The sequence below is a fragment of the Phycodurus eques genome, chromosome 12, assembly GCF_024500275.1.
Source record: "Phycodurus eques isolate BA_2022a chromosome 12, UOR_Pequ_1.1, whole genome shotgun sequence".
Taxonomy (NCBI): Eukaryota; Metazoa; Chordata; class Actinopteri; order Syngnathiformes; family Syngnathidae; genus Phycodurus; species Phycodurus eques.
This window is the reverse complement of record NC_084536.1, coordinates 13,263,870-13,286,218: the sequence shown is the minus strand read 5'-3', so window position 1 is coordinate 13,286,218 and position 22,349 is coordinate 13,263,870. Positions and strand designations below refer to the sequence as shown.

At 41.2% G+C, this 22,349-nt stretch overlaps 2 protein-coding genes across 7 annotated transcripts; both read left to right on the top strand.

Annotated features, from left to right (window-relative positions):
• The first annotated feature begins 176 nt into the window (after nt 1-176).
• Nucleotides 177-14,785, top strand: LOC133410920 (solute carrier family 35 member F5-like). Of its 6 annotated transcripts, none has more exons than XM_061692578.1 (15): nt 177-405; nt 1,039-1,183; nt 1,977-2,126; nt 2,985-3,047; nt 3,459-3,543; nt 3,630-3,823; nt 5,310-5,391; nt 5,474-5,561; nt 6,924-6,988; nt 7,076-7,180; nt 7,256-7,415; nt 7,493-7,583; nt 9,416-9,570; nt 11,338-11,462; nt 12,664-14,785. In XM_061692578.1, the coding sequence occupies exons 2-14, from the start codon at nt 1,046-1,048 to the stop codon at nt 11,426-11,428; spliced, it is 1,467 nt and encodes a 488-aa protein (XP_061548562.1). In that variant the 5' UTR covers nt 177-405; nt 1,039-1,045; the 3' UTR covers nt 11,429-11,462; nt 12,664-14,785. The 6 variants fall into 6 exon arrangements, with proteins under 6 accessions (XP_061548562.1, XP_061548565.1, XP_061548563.1 ...); XM_061692581.1 differs by lacking the exon at nt 177-405 and adding an exon at nt 584-751 and having other exon boundaries at nt 3,633-3,823; nt 11,370-11,462; XM_061692579.1 differs by lacking the exon at nt 177-405 and adding an exon at nt 584-751 and having other exon boundaries at nt 3,633-3,823.
• A 2,091-nt stretch (nt 14,786-16,876) lies between these two features.
• Nucleotides 16,877-21,790, top strand: gpr39 (G protein-coupled receptor 39). Its single transcript, XM_061692001.1, has 2 exons — nt 16,877-17,830; nt 21,327-21,790. Exons 1-2 carry the CDS (start codon nt 17,050-17,052, stop codon nt 21,788-21,790), a joined length of 1,245 nt encoding a protein of 414 aa, XP_061547985.1. The 5' UTR covers nt 16,877-17,049.
• The last annotated feature ends 559 nt before the right edge of the window (nt 21,791-22,349 follow it).

Here is a 22,349-nt window from a genome sequence, read left to right as displayed (position 1 = left end):
TATTTTTTATTATTGGATACGCTGTCTTAAATACGCTGATACACAGCAAAGCTACTCAACTCAAGTGGATCGTTGAAATGTTAACTAAATATAGTTACAAAAAAAAAAAAAGAACAAAGCATTTCAACTCGAGGCGGAGCGCCGCAATGGTAAACGCCCACCTTTGACGCAGCGTTGCGTTTTGAACGGCATGAACACGGCATTCAAAATGCAGTGTAAAAAGGCTTTTACGGATACATGCAAGCACGCACGTGTCGAGTCCTCCATTGAACCCCAGCAACTGCCTCAGCGAACCCCTGGGGTTCAATCGAACCTAGGTTAAGAAACACTGCCTTCGCTGATCATCCCGGAAGTCTTCTCTCGCTGGAGTTGGTCGGCTCCACGTATTCACATCAGTGTTAACAGGCAGGGGTCATTCAATGCTTCATTATTTAATGTTTTAATGATACGCAATATCTGTTGCGAGAAACTGAACTGAAATTAAAATGAAGGGTTACAGCCGAGTAATTTAGTAGGTTTTTTTGTTTTTTATTTTATTTTGAAGGATGATTCCGGAAGTCGTCTCTCGCCACTGTTGGTCGACTTGACACGTCGAAAAATGGCGGCGATAATCACCCAAGCAAGGAATTCAGATATCTCCAAACTTCAGTTTTAACTTACCCAGCGGCAGAGGACTTTTCCTTATTTTAATCTCCAGTGAAACAATTTTTGCTTTCCCATCGTGTCTGAAAGGGAGAAGGCATCGTTTGACGTGAGCTACACAAGGGTTGACTGGCAATTATTTTTTTATTTTTTTGCTTTTAGCTGTTGTCAACAGCTGTGTGGTCAACTGTTGTCTTGTTCACAACAACACGACTGCTCTGCTAACTTGCTGCCACTTAGATTACTGCGTTAATCGCCTCAGAAACAGTACTTCAGTGTGTGTTGTCAATGACACGCTCTGTCATGAAGTTATCTGTAACAAAATGATAAAACAATTTACAGTTGCTTCCATTTTGTTTCCAAGTTTTATGCAGATTTTTCATTTTGTCTTCACAGCATCCCGATGGAGTGCATGTTCATCATGAACCGAATGGGCTCTCCGGGTAGCTCAGCTGCAGCCCAGCGAAGGCGAATGGCCTTGGGGGTGGTTATACTCCTGCTGGTGGACGTCATCTGGGTGGCCTCCTCTGAGCTGACATCAGTAAGGCCCACATTTGCAACTTTTTTTTTTTCGGTTGCTTGACTTTGCATTCAAGGGCACATTAATTAATTATGAAATACGAACATTAGTTGCTTCAATGCAAATTGGCAAGGCTTGGGGATGAATTGCTCCCTCCACCAGTGAAAACACAATCCGTGCTTTACTGCCGCTCGTCTCGTCGCAACCTCCTAGCTGCGCTCCCTAGTCGTCATGGTAACGAAAGCTGTACTCTGCGTTAGTTGAGGGGGGGTGGGATGATCAGTGGTTCATTTGCATGAGACAGGGCTGCCCCCTAAAACACCCTAATTGATATGTTTTAATTGTCTTTTTGGGTGCTAGCAATTTTTCCCCACACTCTTGGCTGTACTTTCGCAAGTAGAAACCGCTCACAACATCGAGACTCTGCCCCCCGGTTGTTATGGTAACGGCAGCTGGACTTGCCTTTGGCTCTGCAGTATTTGGGGTGGAGCAAGAAGTGACTCATTTAACACAACACAGGACCACACCTTCAAAACAGGCACAGATACACAGACTAGTTATACCTTCTGGGATCTAGTCAAAGTCATTATATGCTGCTGGAATAGATAGATGAACAAATATACATTATTTGTGGTAAATAAATAAGAACTTTCTGACCAATTAAACAAAATTGGGTAATTCCCCATGGCACACCTGAGGATTACTCACGACACACTAATGGTCCACAGGAAAATGGTTGGAATGAGAATCACTTGTATACTGTGTGACGTGAACCTCTCAGTGAATTGTTGTCTTCATTCCATCCCTGTTGCAGTATATTTTCCGGCGACAGGACTACAACAAGCCCTTCTTCAGCACCTTCACCAAGACATCCATGTTCGTGCTTTACTTGCTGGGGTTCCTGCTGTGGCGTCCCTGGAGGCAGCAGTGTACCGGCTCGCTCAAACGCCGACACGCTTCACTTGTAAGTACAGTGAATCACGCTATTGGTGGGGAATAGGACCAACCCCTGCCGCAATTTGCGGAAATCTCTGAATGATGAATGAAAGAGGTTTGTAATTGTGTATAGATGCCACAAGATGGTGACAAACAAGAGGATCATAAAGCATCAACACCATGCAAGGCTCGAAATTATCTTTGTTCTTTGAGGAGCAGTTTTGCTAATAATTTCTTCGTTTAAGGAGCATTTTTCAAATTTTGAGGTGCAATTTTTTTGCAGGTTAATCACACAGGGACCTGAAGCAAGGGTTTTATTAAACAATAAAAATACAACAATATAACGGGGGAGTTGAATGTAGAGCTGCAGCTGACGAATATTTTGATACTCGAGTATCCTACTGAAAATTCTTCGAACAATGGAGTATTTGGATACACTACATTTTTGCTTGGTTAAGGAGCAATTATGAATACAAAAAAAGAAAATAAGAGGTTTTGCTTAAGAACATATGCCTAATTGGTTTCCTTTTTATATACTCAATCGTTTTCATTTTCTAAATTCACATTGTGCATAAAAGATAAAGCATTAATAAAAAAAAAAAACAGCATTAACAGCCTTTGTGCATCTTTACTTAAGCAGCTAGCATTTTGGTACATATTAATACATTAGGTTCATGGCTGTGGATTTATGAGCTTAGACAAGATGACTAGGAATAAGACATTTTTTGTACTAAGTTTTAGAAGTGTTCAATTTCTTCAAACTAAAATGAAGAAACCTCAAGAGAAAACACTCCTGTTTGGGTACATGATTTACTTTACTTTTATTCCAAAAGAAAGAAAAAAACGGGAAAAGGAGGTTTTTGATTCGAATGGTATCTGTCCACAGTTTGCTGATGCAGAAGCCTACTTTGCTCCCTGCACCAATGACACCACTGTGAACAACTGTTTGGTACGTATTGATTGGAACATTTTTACACATCTAACAACTTAAGCTACATTTCGTGGACTTATACAAGCCTTTTAAATAGCGATGTATCCAGGTCCGCTTGGCTTGAAGTGACAATTTGAATTCAGTGTGTGATTATTTAACCCTCCTGTTATGTTTCCTTCTTTGGTACACCAAAATATGGGTCAATGTTACCTGTTCAGTGATTAGTCCTTTGAGCTCTTTTAAAATAACAAAAATAATAAAATGAAATGAAGAATATACTGTATGCCTGTTGTATTGTACTACATATGGCAAAATAATAAAATCAGATTAACATTGACAATTTAGTAAGGCAGGTCACTCTTATCTCATTGCACCACTGTACTGTATTTAGCAGAGTTATAGGATGTGCTGCATTTCCTTTTCATGCAGAGTGAACCACTGTACGTGCCCGTCAAGTTTCGGGACGTACCCGCCGATCTCTCCAACTGTTTAATCGAAACAGACTGTGAATCTTGTGAGTGGACGTCTTTTATATTGCATTTATCCAGTTCCGGGTTGGACTTATTCTCCCCGCTTTCTGTTTGTCCGCCCTTGTCCCAGCAGCTTCTAAAAAGCAGCGGGTGCGTTTTAGCAACATCATGGAGGTGCGTCAGCTGCCCTCCACGCAAGCCCTGGAGGCCAAACTGTCCCGCATGTCCTACCCGGCCGCCAAGGACCACGAGGCCATGTTGGGCACGGTGGGAAAGCTTACCATCACCGACGTGGCCAAGATCAGCTTCTTTTTCTGCTTTGTGGTGAGTCTGTAAAACATTGCAGTCTTTAATGGTTTTTGTATGGCAACCAAGTGTGAAACTAAGCAATCAAGTCACTATGATGACCAAAATTGTGTCTATGAGCACGCCATTCTGAATTTTGCCCTACAATGATGTCACAATTTGGATCATTTACATAATCCCGCCCTACACCAAGTTTCTCCACCCCAAGCACGATCATGTGAAAGCCGAAAGCTAAGCAGAGCTGCAGTGTTGGCACATATCAGCCTTAGCTTATAATAAATGGCACATAGTCGCATGTTCAACTAAGTTGTCGTGTGTGGGGTATTTGTGTGGCGCTACTGGCGGCGGATAGGGACCGGGCCCGACCATGAATAGCGAAATATGTGAATAATTGATGCTCACTATAATTGGCGTGAAAATATTTCTATTTTTTTCACCTTGGAAAAAAAGCAAGGGTTCTAATCAAAAAACGTGAGTAAGTGGTGGTTCGGGAAAATATACCAGAAATAACCGGGGGATAGGTTCCCGGAAAAAAATCGGGGAATAGGTGAATCCGCAAATGTGCTACCCCAAATATGAAGGTCTGCAACTGTACACTGATAGACAAAGTGTAATTTTGTGGCTTGGTGATGAAGTTCTGCCTCCACCAGTGAAAAAACAATTTAATTCTAACTAACGTCACTTCTCAACCTACCCCATCTACTGCGGGGCCAATTACGGGTACTACTTTCCTTACCATGACAACCAGGAGCAGCGCTAAGGGAGTTGTGACAAGACGAGTAGCTACTACAAAGTAGTGAGATGCCTGAAAAACTCAGTTATTATTATTAATATAATAATAGCCCAGGCGGCACGGTGGACGACTGGTTAGAGCGTCAATTTAATTTGTATAGCCGCTCGCTTGATGATGGAGGGGTGTCTTAGCCAGGGGTGTCTTTGTACAAGTGCCAGTCATTTGCAGTCTGGACATGTTACTTAAAAAATAAGACATGTAAAAGTCACTACATTTGTTGTTGTGCACTTTTTTTTTTAAATTTTTTTTTATTATTTTTTTTTTAACAAAATTGTTCAGAAAACTCACTAAGTTGGCAACACTGAGTAGCCCTCACCTCGTCACAACGCCCTAGCTCCTCAGTCGTCATTATATGTGGATGTCAGTACAAGTGGATGCTAAATGTGTTGTAATTCTTTATCCTTCGTGTATTTTGATGGAAGAACATCAGAAATCTTTTATTACGGCCTGTAAACTGTTCTAAAGTTCCTGTATTTTGCCAAAACAACTTTTTCCTAGTATTTTTAATGTAATATTGTCTCTATGGTGCCTCAGTAAACGTGAAATATGAATTAAAATCGTACACGTATTCCTGAGTTCCAGACGTTTTTCCTCCCGAGAGGCCAAAAATCTGGTCACCTATATTTCCTGAGTTTATATATGTTACTAGTGAAGACTCCTTTTACTGTATGGGATGTTTAACTTTGGCTCCTTGCCTTTCTCCCCGGGCAGTGGTTCCTCGCCAACCTGTCTTATCAGGAAGCTCTCTCCGACACACAAGTGGCCATTGTCAACATTTTGTCGTCCACGTCAGGTGACTCACAGTCAACAGGATGACTGTTGCCATATCTCATTCTTGTTTAGACTCACTTCCTTTACTCCCTGTCTATCTGCAGGCCTGTTCACACTCATCTTGGCTGCTATATTTCCCAGTAACAGCAGCGACCGCTTCACATTGTCCAAGTTGTTAGCAGTGGCACTGAGGTAAGACATGTCAGAAACTTGTTTTAGGTGACGAATAAACATTCACCAAGACTACTTATTCTATTTAAACACTTTATATTCTAAAAGTGTATACTATACAGTGTAATTTTGTGGCTTGGTGACAAAGTTCTGCCTCCACCAGTGAAAAAACTATTTAATTCTAACTAACGTCACTTCTCAACCTACCCCATCTACTGAGGGGCCAATTACGGGTACGACTTTCCTTACCATGACAACCGGGAGCAGCGCTAAGGGAGTTGTGACAAGACGAGTAGCTACTACAAAGTAGTGAGATGCCTGAAAAACTCAGTTATTATTATTAAAATAATAATAGCCCAGGCGGCACGGTGGACGACTGGTTAGAGCGTCGGCCTCACAGTTCTGAGGACCGGGGTTCAATCCCCGGCCCCGCCTGTGTGGAGTTTGCATGTTCTCCCCGTGGCTGCGTGGTTTTTCTCCGGGCACTACGGTTTCCTCCCACATCCCGGACGAATATGTTCGTCAAGTATGTTTTTCAACATGTAGGTATGGAAGAAGTGAAATTCAGCCTTGTAAATCACTGTAATGACAAACAGATCCCTGCAGATGGCGGCATTTCATCGCTTTGGATTTGAAATCAGCGTAGGTTTTGAGTAGAAAAAGATGAGAATGTGAATTTTGGCTTGTCCCGTTAATCATGAGGGCGAGAAATGCCAATACGTTGGAAGTCAGACAAGTTTAGGCACCCGACACTTAAACAGAGTTATGTATATGTATATGTATGGTATAAAAAAAAGTATGTGTTGCCGTAGGAAGTGTTTGTTGGAATCTTGAGAAAAGGTGTCTCCGTTCATGAATTGAATGGCATGTGAAAAAATCCGCTGACGTTCAACACCAGCCATGCAGTGAGTCGTTGTCGCTCACAGTGCGTTTCATAGTTGTATGTGAATAAATGATCATTTTTGCCATGAGAAACCCTCTTTCAGTCTCGATTTTCTTGTTTTATAGTTTTGAGGTGTCACAAAAGCAACAAATATTAGCATCTCAAACAGCTCCTTTTCTCTGCTTTTTGGGCAGAAGCCTGTGTTTGTGTGAAACCAACCCATGTTTTACCACTGATTACTAATAAAGGGAAAAAGCGAGACACTAACTTATTTTTCGGGTGAAAGTAGAGAGTACCGTTTCTTTCGGTATGTTCGGTGCTTTTATTGTCAATGAACACAATATTCTGTAGATCTTGAAAGATCAGTCACAATACTCTAAAACGACTGACAATATGGGGAACTCTGCTTTGAAAGAAGCTCGCAGTGAATGAGTTAAAAAGTGTGTCCCCGTTGAAGTCTGTTTTGTCCTGCGTATTCATGTGGTTTCTGTTTTGTTTAGTATGGGAGGTGTTGCCCTGGTGAGCCTCTCCAGCATGGACCGGCCTGATGAAAAGGGCACCATAGGTAGGCATGTTGACAGCAATACTACCTTTTCCAAAGAATAATAATACTTTGTCAACAAGTGTAATGTACTGGCTATTGTTCGTGCAGGTACCTTGTGGTCCCTAGCTGGGGCCATTTTGTACGCCATCTACATCGTGATGATCAAGAGACGGGTGGATCGGGAGGATAAGCTCGACATTCCTATGTTCTTTGGTAAAATCCAAATCATCAGTGGATGACTGAAGTCCACTTCTGAGCCGTTTGTTTGTTTCTGTTTGTGTGTCTCAGGGTTTGTAGGCCTGTTCAACCTTCTGCTGCTGTGGCCAGGCTTCCTCCTCCTTCACTACACAGGCTTTGAGGCCTTTGAGCTTCCCAGCCAGCTGGTGTGGACCTACATCCTCATCAACGGCCTCATCGGGACAGTTCTCTCAGAGTTCCTCTGGCTGTGGTGGGGGCCTCACAAATCCTCGCCATTTGCAAACTTGTCTTATTATTTGCTTATGGTTGTTGTTCTTGCTTCCACAGGGGCTGCTTCCTCACGTCGTCACTCATTGGGACCCTGGCCCTGAGCCTCACCATACCGCTCTCTATGTTGGCAGATATTTTCATGCAGAAGGTCACTTACAGTAGAAGCCTGATGCTTCACCATCCAAAATATGAAGAGTTTTGAAAGAAACAAGGCAACTGTTTAAGCCTCCTGTTGTGTTGCAGCTCAAACTGACCTGTGTGAAAGTTTTGAATTCAAAAGTTTGGACAGGTTCTCAATCAATAGCATGAAAAAGCGTATCCAAACTTTTGACTGGTAGTGTATATCAGAATCAGAATCATCTTTATTTGCTAAGTATGTCCAAAAACACACACAAGGAATTTGTCTCCGGTAGTTGGAGCCGCTCTAGTACGACAACAGACAGTCAATTGACAGAGAACCCTTTTGAGACATAAAGACATTGAGAAAAACAGTCACTGAGCAATAAAGTGTTACTAGTTATCTGGTAATGCCGGTACAAATTTGTAAAATTGTTTTTATTTATTTATTTAGATGCAGAGTCCTCTAGCACTTAGAGCAGTTTGAATGACTAATATAGTAATAGTCCGGTGCAATGACCATTGTGCAAAGGGCGCCGAGACTTCAAGGAGTGTATGCAGTACAAAGTGACTAGTAGCGCGATAATCTGGGACAATGTTGATTGTGCAAATGTTGCAGATACTCCTCAGTTAGTGTGCAAGTGGTGCAGATGCTACTCTGGCATGAGTGGCCAGTATTGGTCAACAACAGATATACAAATAGTGCAACGTGGCGAGACTACGACAGTGAGTGCACGAGTAATGTATAATTGGCCCGACAGAAATGTGACAACAAGCTCAAGACCAAAAAATTGGCAGCATGTTGCAATGGAATTGTAGGTTAGCTGTTTAAGAAGTTGGAATGTCTGCTAGTTCTAGTTTGCATTGATCGGTAGCGCCTACCTGAGGGAAGGAGCCGGAAGAGCCGGTGACCGGGATGCGGAGGGTCCGAGAGGATTTTGCACGCTCTTGTCTTAGTTCTGGCAGCGTGCAAGTCCTCAAGGGTGGGTAGGGGGGTACCGACAATCCTTTCAGCAGTTTTGATTGTCCGCTGCAGTCGGATTTTGTCCTTTTTTGTAGCGGCACCAAACCAGACTGTGATGGAAGAACACAGGACTGATTCGATGACTGCTGTGTAGAACTGCACTGCACTATGTATTTGAAATTAAATGGAGGGCAAAAATATAATATAAATAATTATATACTTTTATTTGTATTTCTTTCCAAAAGTGTTTTAATTTGTAATATACTGTTAAAGATTTATGGGAGTCATTTTTACTGCACTTACAGTAGTCTTATTTTAAGCCGCCCAACTTCAAAATGAATCTTTTTGTTGCCTGAACAACATTGGGGGGATTTAAGGTACCGCAGTCTTATTTTAACCTGTTCAACCTTATTTTTTTAATGGTAGTTTCATTTTTGATGTGCAAATGTTTTTTTTGTTTTTTTTTTAAGATGCTTTACTTTAGTCCAATTTTAACCTGCACAACTTTATTATTATTTATTTTTTTTACCCATTTCTATTTTAGCTCGCACAATTTACGGGGGACTTAGGGTACGCTTATTTGAAGATGGGCAACCTTTAGGGGATTTTTGGTTTGGTTTGGTTTGGTTTTTACCAGCATGACTTTTAGGGTTGTTAAAGAGGGTTTTAATTTTTTACCCTTTGGAACTTTTCGGAGATTTGCAGGAGTCCCATTTGAACATAAACATGTTTTGGGAGATTTACAAGATTCCCGTTTTAAACTGTGGAACGTTTGGATTTTCACGGTAGTCTTATTTTAGCATGCGCATTTTGGGGGGTTTAAATGTAGACGATGAACAACGATGGCCTCTGATACATTAGATGATGTCCTTCTTGTTTGTCTCCTTGTTTATTTGCAGGTGCGTTTCTCATGGCTGTTTTTTGCAGGGGCGGTGCCCGTCTTCCTCTCCTTTTTCATCACCACGCTGTTATGCCACTACAACAACTGGGACCCAGTCATGGTGGGTCTGAGGAGACTGTACGCCTTCGTTTTTAGAAGACATCGCATTCAGAGGTATGCTCAGGGGCTGTCATTTTAATCATGAGTACAATTTACTCATGTAAATATGTGTATTTCAGAGCATATTATTAATTAATAACCCTCATGTTGCGTTCATTTCTCAGAGACAGTAATAATGTTCTTGGGTTAGTTTGACCCTGGGTGCGTTTTATCATCCAAAAGTGTCAGAAACGGAAAAAAAAGCCCGATAAACATGGTTATCTCATTAATACTGTAACAATTACTCACGATTTCAATCAATATTTACAGCATTACCTCTCATAGATGTTGGTAGAATGAGGATTGTTTGATGGTTTTCCATCAAAAATTGCATCTTAAAAACTGTTTTGTAAAAAAAAAAACAGTTTTTTTCGGGAAAGTTCGCTATTTATGAAGTTCGCTAGCCCGTGAGCTAACTCGCTAGCGAGCTAAGGAGCTAAAAAGCTCGCTCTGGCTGGCTCAATCGTGGCGACATACAGAGGTCACTAACTGGCGGACTCCGGTCTGACCCAGAAGCAGTCCCATACGTACCCACAAAAAAGAGAGGTTATTGATATCACAGGTTTTACGGTAGTGTTGAACCGATCACATGCAAGTTCAGTCACCCCCTTCAGCCAATCAAATCTGTATCTCAGCCCATAAGCACTGAGTGCCCACAGCCCAGACAGAGACGAGGAGAAACGTAGCAGGGGAGAAAGAGACTTGATGTGTAAGTTGAGTTAAAGAAGGAGAAAGATCAGAAAATGACCGACAAATGAAGAAAACATTTAGAAAAAAATGACGCTTAAAATGTAGGTCTATTAAAATGGAACGGTCAGTGTTATTTTTGTTTATATTTTTAGTGGCAAGTTCCCACTGGGAGCACTTATTCAAAGTGCATATATATGCGAAACGCCCTCCTGAAATACAACAATGTTTTGAACAAACATAACCTCTAAAACGGTGCAGTTGTTAAGACTAGGTAAAATATGTAAAATTGTTTGAGACTTCACTGGTGTCTCAAGATGCCAAACAGAAAAGAAGAAACCCAAACTTGATTTTTCTTAAGTCAAGCAATTTATTTGACTAACTTTGTCTTTTTATTTACCTGCTCTTATTGTGAAATGGAGCCCTACTTTTATTTAGGAAATGAGAGAACATTACACTGTTGTGCTCATGTTTGACTACCAGGGCACAATTTGCAAAACGTGTACAATTCTTTATTATGCTCTAATATCATGATATCAGTGGCATTTAAAAAAAAAAAACAACCTACAATACTATCGTTTATCGTGAAAGTTTTTGGCGAAATATATTGTTCTAAAGAAATGTGCTATCGTGGCAGGCCTAAACACACATAATATATAGAAAGAGAGCAAGAGCAATGGATAACAAAAATATCCGACAAACAATATAAAACATCATATAACATGCAATCAAAATCTGCAATATAGCAGGACCGCCAAGCAAGAACCGTGACGTAGCGGAGGATTACTTTATCTGTATTCTGTGATGAGCAATTGCAGGGACTCATTGGGGATTCATTGTTTCCATGACATGTGCATCCCGGGACTCACACAGTCTCAAATTGTAAACAAATGATCAATGCGTTTACCACATAGGAATTCACTTTAACACACAACACTGACTGTAGCCATTGTACACAAGCGATTAATCAATATTCCATAATATGTCCTTTTTAAGGTACTTTATAACTTCTTCTTTGAGTTTGTCCTTGGGTCCCTTGAAAGGCGCTGTATGAATCCAAGCTTTTATTATTATTGTGCTTGTAATTACTATTAGGGTGCCGACTGACACTCCTTCTCCTCCCCAAGACTCCCCGAGGACAACGAGCTGTGTGAAAGCCTTATACCTTTACACACCGTCTCCCTAAACCAAGGAAGCCTGTGCTCATGATCTACAGTCAAGTAAGCCTCACTTGCTCACCCATATGCAACCATCCCCTTAAAAAAGAAGGATTAAAAATAAAGTTTGTTAACTGTACATGATCATCATCATCTGTTCTCCTTACTCACCACCGCACGTCCAAACACGAAACTCTCTGACGAGACACAGCGTTTGTTCAAAGAGAAAGCACTGATAACGGCTTTGCTGACATTCTCAGAACGATCATCGCTTAAATATTTCAACCGGGGAGAGATTGGACTGGGAAGCACTCCAGACTGCTTGTTGATGAAATCATCTCATTTTGTGTTGTTTTAATCAACAGGGAAAGTCAGTTTGTCTTTTAACATTTGTCCACCCGCATGGATTGTAAAAATTACAGCGGTCAGAAGTGATACGCGAACGCTCGTACTGTCTTTTTCATGGCGAAGCCTCAAAACGATCATCAAACTTTGACGCCACATTACTCATTAGACAGTGTAGGCAGTGTCTGAAATTAACTTTTTGACTCACCGGCCACAATCTTGAATCATTTTGGGCTGTACAAAAGATCCCAAAAATATTGTCAATGCTATAATGGCACGTGCAATATACAGTATACAGTATGTGTGCAGCCCTAATTTTACACATATTTCTATAATAAGGTATTATATTGGATTCAAACTGAGAGAAGAAGTCACAGCAACATGAAACAACAGCAATCAGAACAATTTGTTTTATTTAACATCCATAAGAGATCACGATAGAAAAATGTCATATTGTCTGATCTAAAATATAATCACATTTAAAAATAAAAAAATAAAAATGGTTTTAAAACCTTTTTTAAATATCCAGTTTTAAAGCATCTGCATCGCAAACTAAAGCAGTTGAACATTTTACGAACGCCTTTTGTTAACAACACTCCTCATAATCAATAATTTAAACATTAACCCCAACATCCGATTTAGCATACTTACTAAGCAAATAAAATGCATCTAGAAAAATATTAGAACACTTCACTCAACAGTCCACCGAATGTGGGAAAATATAGCACTAGTTTGAAGTCTTGAGTATTTTTGGAGGTACAAGATACAAAATATACAAACTGCCTCCTTGGGGATAATGAAGATGCCTTAAAATGTAAATTTTTTGGGGGGGGGGAAACAAGCAATTTGATCAACTTTCCAGTGGCAAATTACTGACCCGTTCTCCTTTCTCTTCCTTTTTTCTCCTTTGTTTTCCTAGGTGGCAAACATTTAGTAGCAGTCAGAGACAATGATCCACCCAGTGCCTACCATTTGAATGTTCAACTTGCTTCAGTGAGGCAGAGTTATTCCTTTTTTTTTTTTTTTTTTTTTTTTTTTATAAATCGTGTGGCTAAAATCTGACCGCAGCTCAAGAAGCTGGACGTGACCGGTCGTTCTTATTATTATAGACAGCAGAGAGTGACAGGCAATACTGACTCATGATGTCACGTGACCAAATGAAGAGGTACGTTTAAAGTTGACTGGAGCGCCAGCAGAGGAATAAACCAGGAGTCCTTGTGCATTCTTACCCATTTTGCACTTACTCACTTTTTTGCCTTTTGTTTGATTGCCTTTTTCACCTATGAGGTAGCAGGCGGACAGTCTGTTTGCAAATATATACTTTTATTCGTGAAGCTTCCGGTTTGAAAGAATATCACAACACTATGTTTAACTTCTGGTTCCATTGTGGCTCAAACTGACCCATTTTTTTTTTGGTTAAAGAAAGATGTAGTTTTTCAGTTTGAAACTTCAGTTTAATCAGGGTGCTCAACATATATAGTATACCTAATGGTTATTAATGGGGTTAATAATAAGGTCCAATCAATGATCATTGGGATTTCAGGCACTTTTGGATCATTAAACACGCCCTGGGTCAATTGGACCCATTTTACGGTTAAAAAAATGTTTTTTAGCATTCACCTTCTGCTTGGCTTAATAAGTGTAATCAACATATCATCATTAATGAGATTAGATTTTAAAAAAGAGTAAAAAAATCATACCTGATTCTTTGATCATTAAACATGCGGGGGTCAAATTAAAAAAATGTTTTTTTTTTCAGGATGACACATCTGCTTAGCTTAAGTATAAACATATTCCATATAAAAATCGTCTATATCACATTATTAACTCCATTACTAATCTTTTCAATCGACATTTAGTTACATTCGCTTCTCAGGAACAACAATAATGACCCTGGGTCACTTTGACCTGGGGTATCTTTAGTGATCCAAAAAATGTCAGAAAAAAAAAACCAAAAAAAAAACATCCCAATATTTTGTACGTCACATTACTAACCCTGCGATTGGCTGACGACCAGTTCAGGGTGTACCCCGCCTCTCGCCCGAAGATAGCTGGGATAGGCTCCAAGCACGCCTGCGACGCTAGTGAGGAGAAGCGGTACAGAAAATGAATGAACATTGCTAACTGCATTACAAATGATTTCAGTCAACCTTTCCTCTCAATGGATTGTTGATTAATCCTTCTGTTATAACAATGTTGCTGGGTCAACTTGACCCAGATTGTGTTGAATGTTAAGAGGGTCAGAAATGAATAAAATCTCCATTAATACTGTTGTTTTCAAGAAGTTTCACCGAGAAAAACGACATTTTACTTGAGTTTCTTTAACTTTTAAATGAGTCGGTTTGACCCGCTACTGTACATAATAGGAGGGGAAGGACTAAGAAGAACTGTTAGTACCGCTGCCGTTATAAGATACGCAGCCTGTTTTCGGAATGGGCGTTAAACGTGAAGTATTTTTGATGACATCCAGCCGACCACTACACTTTTCCTGTTGTTATATTTTATGTGCCGCTGAAATTTATGACTTCCACATCGAGCCAAATCTTTTTTTTTTTTTTCCTCCGCACATTTTGAGCTTGTCATTTCCCGGTAAGAAGAAAAAAAACATTTTAACTTGTCAGATGTTGCTGTTATTGTGCTCGCTAACTGGAGAACGCAAGAACCTGCCAGCCTTGGAAAATGAACAGGTTCAGCACTTTAAAGACAATATGTCAGTTCTTTTACAGTATTTTATATATGTATATACTGTATACTGTAGTGTTGTTTCTTTAGCTTCAAAAGGGTTCTATTGCTCGGTTTGTGTGAACTATAAAATGAAGAAAATGCTATATCTTTATTAATGTTCTTTCATATGTTTGTTCACAGTTGCTTTGATTCCCGTCTCAGGTACTTTCTTTGTCTTGATTGTTGGAAAAAAATCATTTGTGTGGCTTTTAAATGTCAACCATTTACTTTCGTCATCTCCTTGTCTAATAAGCTTTTAGATTTGACAGATTCTCTTTCCTGGATTCAGTACACTATTAAAGACATACCTTTTTAAATTGCTGTCAATTGGCATTTTCTCATGCGCATACTTTTAAAAAGATTTAATTATACTGTAGTACATGTGAGCAAAATAATGTGCAAAAAAATTCCCTTGTCAGAATTTGTCAAAAGTTCATCAAGCCCTTGAATTTCACCTAAAATGGTTGCTTCAGACCAAAAGGGCAGACCTAAAGGTTGCACAGGGGAAAATAAGACGACAGTACTGTAAAGCCACCAACATTTGCTCAGATAAATCTGAAAATAGTTTCACAGGTAAAATATAGCTTCCATAAGTCCAATAAAATTTGGGCAGGTTAACATAAGATGATAAACCCTTCATGAAACAATACAATTACTCAATAAACAATACATTGATGAAACACGGTGCATAAAATTTGCAAAGTGAATAAATTGGACAATTTTGCCCGCTAATAAATACATTCAAAATATCTATAAGGAAAATATGGTAGGTCGATTGATGACTCTAAATTGCCCGGAGGTGTGACTGTGAGTGCGAATGGTTGTTTGTTTGTATGTGCCCTGCGATTGGCTGGCAACCAGTTCGGGGTGAACCCCGCCTCCTGCCCGATGACAGCTGGGATAGGCTCCAGCACGCCCGCGACCCTAGTGAGGAGAAGCGGTACAGAAAAATGGATGGATATAAAGAAAATAAGGCCGGCAGTCATTTTTAGCCAGAACTTGAAAAATACTTTTTTTTGAATTTAAAACTTTCAAACTATTCAAATTAGCCAAGTGGTGCCGAGGCACCATTCATTTGCAGTCTCAACATGGAAGGGTAAATAATCCCTGTCCTGGCCAATCGCACTTATTCATTTATTTCCTCAAAATTTGGTCTTGAAAAGTAAGCCGCTGTGAACACTCAGCGCTTCGTGACCAGTCATTCTTATTATTATGATGCGCTTCACTTTTTCCACATTTTGTTATGTCACAGCCTTATTAGCTCTCAAAGGTTGATGCCACAAGCTTGGCAAAATATTTAAATGTATAATTTACAAAAATCTAAAAAAAAAAAAAAACTGTTCACATTGTCGTGGTGTAGGTGGAATTTTGAGGGGGGGGGGGGGGGGTGAATTTAATCCATGTTGGAATAAGGCTGTAACAGTAATGTGGAAAAAGTGAAACCTGTGAATTATTATCAGATGCAGCTGTATTTATATATCAACTGGTTAAAGACAAGCCCATTAGTTCTAATGATAAGAAAGGAGTGAAAACCTCTGTCATCGTGTTTAATGTTTAACTGGCCTTCGTTTGTGGGAGGGAGGAGGACGTTTGTCTAAATGCAGCCCCCCCCCACCCCCCCCTCCAACACACGAAAGAATTTTCTTGGACAGAAGGAAATACCCGATACTGGAGAAGGACATGTTGAGGGCTCTTTTTGGGGCTCCCTGGAAAAAATACGTTTCCAGTGTTTGGGATTTTATGGTGGAACCTTTGGGTCCTGGTTCTAATCACAGCGACTGCACCCAGGAGCTGATAAGACACAATCGATATGAGCAAAATCCAAGCCAGCATGGGAGAGGAAAGAGCTGACAGAGAGGACTGGATCCAACTGGAACTCAACCGCAATGTCAAGAACTTCCAGACGGTCTTGTCCGGACATCTTGGGTAATTCCGTCAGTCAAGATCTCCTGACTGTGAGGCACTGACAACTTTTTCCACTGTGCTGCTTTATAAAAAAAAAAAACATCTGCAGCTGGGGGTTAGTTGGACCCTATCCCTGCATACTTTTGGCGAGAGAACGTTGGACTTGTCAATTGCAAGACATCCATCCATCCATTTCTCACCGTCAAATTCAGACCCATGGACAATTTTGAGTCTTCACTTTTGCCAAAGAAAACACACACAACCATTCACACTGACATTTACACCAATTGGCACTTTAGTCTTCAGTAAACTGAAGCTGATGTTTGTGTGAGAGAAGTGGAGCATACCCTTCGAGTGCTTATCAGTAAACCGGCCAAACCTTGGACTGTTGCCAGTCAATCGCAGTGGCACATATAGACACACAATTATTCACACTGACATTCACACTTACGGACAATTCAGTCTTCAATTACCTAAGCTGACTTTTGGCGATGAAGTGAGTACACCCTTGACTGGTAGAAAACCAATCACAGGGCATTGGACGTCTTGTTGGTCTCCTTTTGGACTCCCTCGAGACACTCTTTAATCCAGTGAGAACTCCTTAGAACCTGTTGGTCCTGGTTCTGCAACTCGACGCTAATAAAAGACAATCAATCAGAGCAAACTCCACAGCAACATGGAAAACGAGATACTGGATGAGAAAGATTGGAGGCAGTTGGAACCCAACTACGCCGTGAAAGTATTCCTGACAATCTTATACAGCCTCATCCTGGTGACGGGCATCGCGGGGAACTCCGCCACCATCCGGGCCACGCAGGTTCTCCGGCGTAATGGCTATCTTCAGCGTAATGTGACGGACCACATGGTAAGCCTGGCGTGTTCTGACCTTCTGGTTCTGCTGGTGGGATTGCCCGTGGAAGTCTTTAGCGCCATCTGGTTTCCGTTCACCTCTGCGTCCGGGGGAGATGCTGCTTGCAAGGTGTACAACTTCATCTTCGAGGCGTGCAGTTATGCTACCATTTTAAACGTAGCCACGCTTAGCTTTGAGCGTTACGTGGCCATCTGCCACCCATTCCAATTCAGAACCCTAGGCGGGCGGCGGACGTCGGGATTGCTTACCTTGGCCTGGCTGGTGTCGGTTCTGGTGGCGCTGCCGCTGCTGGTGGCCACGGGGACCCAGGGCCACATGCCCATCTCAGCGGACGGGCCGGTCCAGGACTTGACCTTCTGCACCAATCTGAGGGAGCGCTGGCTGATGTACCGAGTCAGCATTTTTGTAGCATTCGTGGTCTACATGGTGGTTTTGGCCGGCGTGGCCTTCATGTGTCGGGCTATGATCCTGGTCCTGAAGAAGTCTGTGGGATCTTCAGACAGAGGCAGCGACGGAAATCACAGAACCACGAAGCATGAAAGTACAAAGATGAAGATGGCCAAGAAGCAGACCATCATTTTTCTATGTAGGTTTTGGCAATAATGCATGCTCTCTAGGGTTTACATCTGGAGATTGGCCAGTTTTGGACAGTCTTCCTGCCCCTAATGAACTCCTCTTTCTTTTTTTGTCAGTGTCAGTTATCTGCTTTCTTTTTTGCATGTTTTGTGGGGTTACTGCTTTTAGTCTCCTCTTCTAGCAGTTAAAAGGCATGCGCTATAGAGTCTAAAATCTGGAGATTGACTTGGCCAGTCTTTAACCTTCCACTTCTCACCCCCTAATGAACAGCTTTGTTCTTTTGGCACATTATCTTGCTGCTTGGTTTGGTGGTTTACTCCCTTTAGTTGCTTCTTTAACAAGTAAAATGCCTGCTCTAATGGTTTATTGGGTTATCGTGTAGAGATTGATTCAACTGGTCTAAAACTTTCCAGTTCTTGCCCCACGATCTCCTTTCTTCGGCAGCCTGTTTTAGGGATTTTCTCCCTTCAGTCGCGGCTTTAGCAAGTAAAATACATGCTCTCTCGGATTTAAATCTGGACAATGCATGCTCTATAGCAGTGGTGACTAACTGTGCGGTCTGGGTCTGGGCCCAGAAGCAGTCCCATACAGACCCACACCATAGCCAAAAATAAAAAGGTTATGATTAAAGACATTCTATGATTAAAGACTTCTATTTTAAGTCGGGCAGCATTACAGGCTTTACGGTAGTGATGAACCGTACCAACCAATTACATGTAAGTTCAGCTACCCTTTTCAATCAAATCAGATCTCATGGGGTGATCACTGACTGCGCTTGCAGTCCAGACAGAGACGAGGAGAAACAAACGTAGCAGGGTAAAGAGAAAGAGACTCTGCGTGGAAGTTGAGTTAAAGACTGAGAAACGCCATTATGAAACAACACGTAAAGGTTTTGAACAAACAAAACCTCTAAGACGGCTCAGTCGTTAAAATGGGTTAAATTACAATATATAAAATGATTTGAGACTTCACTGTTGTGTCAAGATGCCAAACAGAAAAGGGAAAACTCGAATGTTTTTTTTTATTTTTCTGAAGTTAAGCCCTTTATTTGAACACGCATAACATTCTCTTTATATGTAGTTGCTCTTATTAAAAATGTCCAGGCCTACTTTATTTTGTCACTGAGAGAACATACAGTTGTGCTCATATGTTTGATTATCCGGGCAGAATTTGTAAGACGTGTAATATTTGTTTTTATTTTTTTAAAGAAAACATGAAGGACCAGGCGAAACACACGTGATTTTATTTTTAATGGGTTTCAAATTAAACTGTCAAACATTTCAGAAAAGCACAATCATTAAACAAAACACAACCATAAAGAAAATATTGATGGTCCTTGTTCAGTCAACAGTCATATATTCAAAAAAATGATAATAATAATATTTCACAAATCCTGCGAGAGTATGTAAACTTATGAGCACAACTGTACATATCAACAGTCATTCGTATTTGTTTGGTTCTGTGTAACTTGAAAACAATAAATGCCAAAAGGTTTTTGGATTTGACTGAGGTATTAATTCCAAGCAGATGTAGAAGACAAGGGAGGCTACTTAAATATACACCACAATAATACACACTAGATGATCGTCTGGACCTTTGCTTCAAGAAATGTTCTCAATCTGGACCTTTTTATATTGTATTTGAATACCCATGCTTTATAGGGTTTAAGTCTGGATATTGACTTGGCCAGTCTAAAAACTTCCACTTGTTGCCCCGAGTGGGGTCTCCCACATAATCTCCCACGTTTCTGATTTATTGCTTGGTCTGTTGCGGTTTTGAAATATTCCATTATTCTACATGCGGTGTTTACGGGACCTGCCCAAAATAACCATCACAGACGTACCATCCGAACCATCGTCTTTGTAAATCCGAGCAGCAATTTAGAAAATAGCTTTAAGCTTTAAGCTGCACAAATTTGGCCCCATTCTCCACTTCACTGTGAAGCAGAGGGGGAAATTGTCAATTGTCGCGGCAGGCTTTATTTAGTGGGGCTCACACATATGAAAAGGCATCCCTATTTCATTATAATAATCATTTTCAAATTCAAGTAGTTGCACACCCCAAAGTGGAGTCCAACTTCTTCATATAGCTGAGGGCAGGGGTTTGGGAGGTTAATGACACCGCCTACTGGCATCATCAATATTGTGAAATGCTCGACTGCGAGCAGAATGATTTATTGCAGGGTTTGAATTTGAAATTAATTGTTATTGCGGCCGCCAGATGAAAGCATTGCAGATGAACCAGAGAAGCTGGTTTCCAAAAGGCACAGTCAATGTTGTTCAACGATAGTTCCCTAACCATTTTAATGTTTGAAGACCCTGTAAAATGAATTCAGAGATTTGTTTCTAAATACATTGCATTATACATGTTTGAGGATAACTTCTGAAAACATGCAAAGACTGAGAACCACAGTGTCTAGTACTCAGTTGTGGAGATTTTAGTGTAGCTATTTTTTTAAATGTTATATATAATTTTCCAGATTTTTGGGGGTGGGGCTAAACGGTGCTGCATGACGCAGATAGGAGTCTGGCATGAGTCGCCCCTCCCCCACTCTATAAGAATTAGAGTGCCTTTGTTTACGTCAGGTGTGATTCAACGCAATTGCAAAGTGCAGTTACATCCTGAAAATACATCTTCCCTTCAGATAGTCTGCTGGCATGGGTGCTTTAGAGCGCCTCGTTGTTGGCTGTGAGTGCGTGCACGTCAGGCAGAGAAAGACTGAAGAGCGAGGCGAAAAACAAGTCCAATGTGGCCTCTTTAGAGCACCTCGTTGTTACGTGACGACCCAGTGGTATATATTCCAGCCACAGGAGGCTTTAAGCGGATATATTTTCGTGGCTCAAACATCTTGTAAACATAAGCTTGTCCTCCGAGCCATACATCTTCACCGGCTGAACCAAATGGCTGCTTTTCCAGCTCGCATGCTGGCTTCCTAGTCGCGCTAGCTCCACGCTGTGTTGTATCCACGCTTTTCTTCTTCCTTTCTCACACTTTTAAATATGGCCCCCATTTCCACCAATGGGTGGGTGGGGGGGTGCTTCCACAGTATCTGTGCCTGAGCCCCCTTTAGCGGAGAGCTCGTTTTAAACAATTCTCGGTGAAGCCACAATGCGTACATGCACAGAAGCGATGCACAGTAAGTCAAAATGCCGGCTGAAATCGAAGCATTGAAGTGCTTGTCTGAATAAAAGAAGTCAATTGACTAGTTTTCATTCAATGCGAAAATCCTGATTTGACTTTTTTGGTTGTTTTTTTTTAAACTGGAGAATTGACTGTTCGTAGCTCTAGTTGACACTAGAGCGGGCGTAGTTTCAGCACATTTAACAGACATGGCAACAGCGTTTGAGAGCAGAGAAAATGGCTTGATTTTTCATTCAAATTTGGCAGGGTTGTTAACAACACTCTTCCGTGTGCACAGAGAAGAGTGTTGTTAACAACCCGTGGTATGTCAATTTTCGAAGACATTTATTTTCACTTTACTTTCACTTGTGTTTCTGTTCCCTCAGGCCTCATCGTGGGCTCGTTGCTGGTGTGTTGGTTTCCCAATCAGATCCGCCGCCTCATGATGGCCGGCGTGCCCAAGTCCCGCTGGACGACGGCGTACTTCCGCAACTACCTCACCCTCCACCCGGTCGCCGACACCTTTTTCTACCTCAGCTCGGCCCTCAACCCCCTCCTGTACAACGTGTCCTCCCGCCAGTTCCGCCAGGTTTTCACCCAAGTGCTGCGCTGCCGCCTGACCATCCAGCACGTCAACAAGCGAACCGTGCCGAGCTCCCGCGCCCGATCCGTTCGCTCGCTGCGGCCCCTGTTGTTCGAATCCCTACGCCGAGGCAAGAGGCGCCAGACCAGTCTGGCCGAAGAGGAGACAACCCAGAAGCAAAGTGACTCAGGAGTTGATGCGGATCCTAAAAACGAAGAGTTGGAGCCCACAACACAGACAGTCGTTCTATCAGGAATGGAACCATAATCTGTCAAAGTCCTGCACAAATATTTATTCACTCAGACTATTTACTAGTGGTAACATGACGTGTTGACGCTACAATATACTGTTGGTCAGTCATTCCCAACCACTGCAGGTGGTGCATTTCTGTGCTGGAAGAAATTATTTGAATTATTATTATACATTTCAGAAAATTATGATTTATTTACGAGAAATAATCTTTGTTCATCTAATTATTACAGTGATTTATAGTGACTGGCAGAACAATTAAATGATCTTCCACTAGATGGGAGATGGTACAATTATTCTACCTGTTCCCATTCATTCACAGAGTAAGTAATAGCTTTATGGTCAACTGAACAGGCCCAGAGTTCACACTGAGCAAGTTTGTTTGAGATCATCATTATTTCTGTACATAAACACTTTTTTGTGACATTTTTTTGATCGGTGGTGTGCTGTGAGATACATATATAATTTTTTTTGTTTGTTTAACCTGTCCTGTTTTGCAGCATGGCCATGCAGAATGGTGGATCGGTATGCATTTTGTGCTGGAACAGTTTTGCTGTGCAACAGGGGAGTTTGGAAT